The sequence below is a fragment of the Phascolarctos cinereus genome, unplaced genomic scaffold (genome assembly GCF_003287225.1).
Source record: "Phascolarctos cinereus isolate Bilbo 61053 unplaced genomic scaffold, phaCin_HiC Scaffold_1;HRSCAF=81, whole genome shotgun sequence".
In the NCBI taxonomy this organism is placed as follows: Eukaryota; Metazoa; Chordata; class Mammalia; order Diprotodontia; family Phascolarctidae; genus Phascolarctos; species Phascolarctos cinereus.
This window is the reverse complement of record NW_027555514.1, coordinates 101716276-101720051: the sequence shown is the minus strand read 5'-3', so window position 1 is coordinate 101720051 and position 3776 is coordinate 101716276. Positions and strand designations below refer to the sequence as shown.

The window sequence follows — 3776 nt, the reverse complement described above, 5'->3', positions numbered from 1 at the left end:
GTGTAAAATAACTTGTCCAAGGTCAAAAAGGTAAACAGAACCAGAAATCCAAGTGTTCTGGATCAAATTCCAGGGTTCTTTTCATTGTCATACTACCTCCTTAAATTTTGTCAAGCAGAAAGTGTTGTGGGAGGGGAAAAGACAGAGGAGGAAAATGATGAAATAACCCAGTGCTGAGACAGATTGAAAGACAGTGAAGCTCTTTTCTCAAGACTTGGGTGGAAGTTCCCAAGGCCTAACATTTCAGACTCCACTTTTTGACCTGGAGCATCCCAAGGAATGCCTGCTTTAGCTTCTGGTTCTCTAGAATTAGAACAAAGGTTTGAACAGAGGGATAAGCAATGAAAATCAATGTACCAGTCATCCCTGCCAGCTTGGGGTTTGGAAAGAAACGACTAGACATAACAAGGAAGAGGACAAGGATGTATCCAATGAAGAGGAGGAGAGACAAAAGGATGATTTTGATGGCTTTCACATGCGCCCTGGTGCTCAGGTCCCTCATGCCAGTGGCATGATGCTGCATCTGCTGGATATGTCTCTTCAGGGAGAGGATGAGTAGGACAGAGGAGACCAGGGACACGATGAGGGGAATGATTGACCAGCCGGCACCAAGCATATGTATGAAACGGTACTCAATTTTCTTTCTTTTGACATCTTCAGTGCAGTTTTCTGAGAGTTTCATTAGATTGAGTTCAGAACAAACACTGAATTTCAGGATTAGTGCCATTGTGCTGAAGAAAGAGTAGAGCCCAGAACCCAGAAGAATCCAGACAAGCACACGGGAAACCCTCCACTTGAGCCAGAGGAAGACAGAGTGGGAGAAATTGGAAATCTTTAGGCAGTATAGGACACTGAGGCAGGTCATCAGGCAGATGCTTAAGTTATTGGTAAATGTCCATAAAATATCGATAATTTGTATCAGGCTGCCTGCGTTGTGCAAATGGGGACTGAATATGGATAAAACAGAATCAAGCATTATTAGCCCCTGAAGGACGATCCTGGAAAGGGTCAGGTTCAGGATGATGAAGTCAGACAAAGAAATTTTCCTGCTCTTGACCCAAGTGAGACAGAGCGGCAGCCCAATGAAGCCATTTACCCAAATCCCCAGAAAGAACTCACTGCACATCACAAACAAAGCCACTTTTTGGCTTAAATTCAGCATGGTTGCAGGACAGAAATCCATGACTCTGGTTCTCCTTGGAGCAATTCCACCACCTTGCTGTTCTATATCTTCTCCGACTGGGGCAGGAAGACAGAAATATCTGCTGCTCTATACTAGTGGTGTTTTTCTCTTTTCAGCCTTGGGGACTTCTTCCGTCACTGGCCAGAAAGGGCCCAGAAATCCTTGTGACCAGCCCTACAGCAAGTATTTTGATTTTTCTCAAGAAAGTCTACTGGTGTTTCTGGAGTCCAGACCCCAGATTCAATTGGTCAGGGAAAAGACTGAGCAGCTCTTTACTGAGATGCAAATTGGTGCAGTATCACATAGAGAAGGGAGGGGTCAGAGTCACCAGGAAGAAGGTGTTCAGTATTCGAAAGCCAAAAGGTCACGGTTCCACACAGAAGTTAGGGTTTCATGATACCTAACCAGAGGGAGAAGCCGCATGGCTAAGGGATAGAGTGCTGCACTTGGGATTATGAAGAGCTGAATTCAAAACCTACTTCAGATGCTCAATATCAAGATGACAAGTGCAAGTTATTTAACCCCTTTGAGTCTCAGGATTATAATTACACCTACTCTATAGGTTGTTGTAAGGATCAAGTGAGATGATGTGTATATGAATGAATGAAAAAGTACTTAGCATGTAAGTGCTGGGGATACACACAGAAAGACAAGATAGTCTTATTCTCAAGGAGATTATATTCCAATAGGGAGAAATAAAACACATAGATTTCAGCTGCAAGTCAGATGGAATGAAAAGCCCAGTGATTTTTAGAGTTGCAAGCACGGCAGCTTATAATACATCTTTAATGTCATTTCCATAAATAAAACGTTACCTGTTTCTGATATTGAACCATTTTGATGGTGCCAAGGATATTGATTTTGAGAACAACAGTAACAGAAAGCTTTGCAAACTTTAGAACACTGCATAAAATTCTTAGAGCCATTCAGAGATGAGGAGTCATTGTTTCAAGGTGTAGAAGAAGCACTTTGAAGGGAGAACGCAGAATCATTAAGAAGAGTGAGTTCTGTTGCACACAGTAACAACAATATTGTGATACGATTGAGTGGGAATGACTCAGTGAAAAATGCTATCCACCTCCAGAGAAAGAACTAATGGAGTCTGAATGCAGATCAAAGCATACTATTTTTTCACTTTATTTTTCTCGTGCTTTATCTATTTATCTATCTGGTCTGTGTTTTCTTTCATAATATGATTAATACAGAAATGTTTTTGCATGATTGCACATATTTAACCTGGCAGCTAGGAGGCTCAGTGGATAGAGCTCCAGGTCTGGAGCTAGGAAAACTCATCTTCCTGAGTTCAAATCTGGTCTCAGACACTTACTAGCTCTATGACCCTAGGCAAGTCACTTAACCCTGTTTGCCTCAGTTTCCTTATCTGTAAAACGAGCTTCAGGAAAAAAATGGCAAACCACTGCAGTATCTTTGCCAAGAAAACCCCAAATGATGTTGCAAAGAATCAGACACAATTGAAACAACTGAGTAACAACACGTGTATAACCTAGATCAAATTGCTAACCCTCTCAGGGGGAGGGGAGGGGAAGGAGGGAGAGAATTTGAACTCAAAATTTTAAAGAATGAAAGTTTAAAATTGTTTTCACACATAATTGGGAAAAAATAAAATATTTTAAATAAAAGAAGAAAAAGAAGAGTGAGCTCTCATTTTATTATTAAAAAATGTGCTTTTATGTCAAACACAGAGGGAGGTAGAGTTAGTATTCTATAGGTTATCATTGTTGTTGTTCAGTCATTCAGTTGTGTCTAACTCTTTGTGATCCTATGGACCATACTGTCGATGGAGTTTTCTTGGCAATGATACTGGAGTGGTTTGCCATTTTCTTTTCCAGTGGAGAAGTATTCCACAGGAGAGATAGGTAAATGCCATAAGGAGAAGAGAGGAGACAGTGTCATACACAGAATAGAATAGAAAGGTAAATGTCACACGAAGTAGAGTACTGATGAAATACCAACATAGTGGGATGAATATTGGTTAGTCTATAATTTTGACTTATAATGTGATACACACTTTAGTAAAAAGGAAACATAAATATCTAGGTACATTTCAGGAGCTTCCACATTATGCTTTGAGTGTTATCAATCAAAGGGCAATGTGGTAAAAAGAATAGAGAGCTGGTCTCAGACCCAGGAAGACCTGGGTTCAAATGTTACATTTGTCACATCCAGGTTGTGTGACCCCCATAATCTCTCAGTTCTCTAAATGGCTCTCTTTAAATTTCAGAGAAGATGCTGACCTGCATAGGAAGAGGGCTATTCCTTGTTCAGGAGTTTCCTACACCAATGAAATTACAGGTCCAGGTTCTTAGCCCTGTAATTTTTGGTGTTCATATTAGAGATGATCAGAATTGTAAAGTTTTTCAGTGGTCATCAGGTTAAATCGACATCTGAACAGGACAATATCTATAATATCCTTGACAAGTATTACCTAATTTTCACTAGAAGACTTCTAGTGATGAAGAATTAATTATCTTACTAGGCAGCCCATTTCACTCTTGAACAGAGTAACGTTCAGCAAGATTTCTCTCATATCAAAATGAAATATGTCTCCTTATATCTTCTACCCATTGCTCCT

General features: G+C 40.3%; 1 protein-coding gene across 1 annotated transcript; it reads right to left on the bottom strand.

Moving 5' to 3' along the window:
• Positions 1-235: 235 nt before the first annotated feature.
• Positions 236-1162, bottom strand: LOC110216325 (taste receptor type 2 member 3-like). Its single transcript, XM_020998128.1, has one exon. The coding sequence runs from the start codon at positions 1160-1162 to the stop codon at positions 236-238; it is 927 nt and encodes a 308-aa protein (XP_020853787.1).
• Between the last annotated feature and the right edge of the window lie 2614 nt (positions 1163-3776).

Bases quoted from the DNA above. Each gene is read 5' to 3' on its own strand.
- LOC110216325 (XM_020998128.1), bottom strand. From the start codon at position 1,162: ATGCTGAATTTAAGCCAAAAAGTGGCTTTGTTTGTGATGTGCAGTGAG.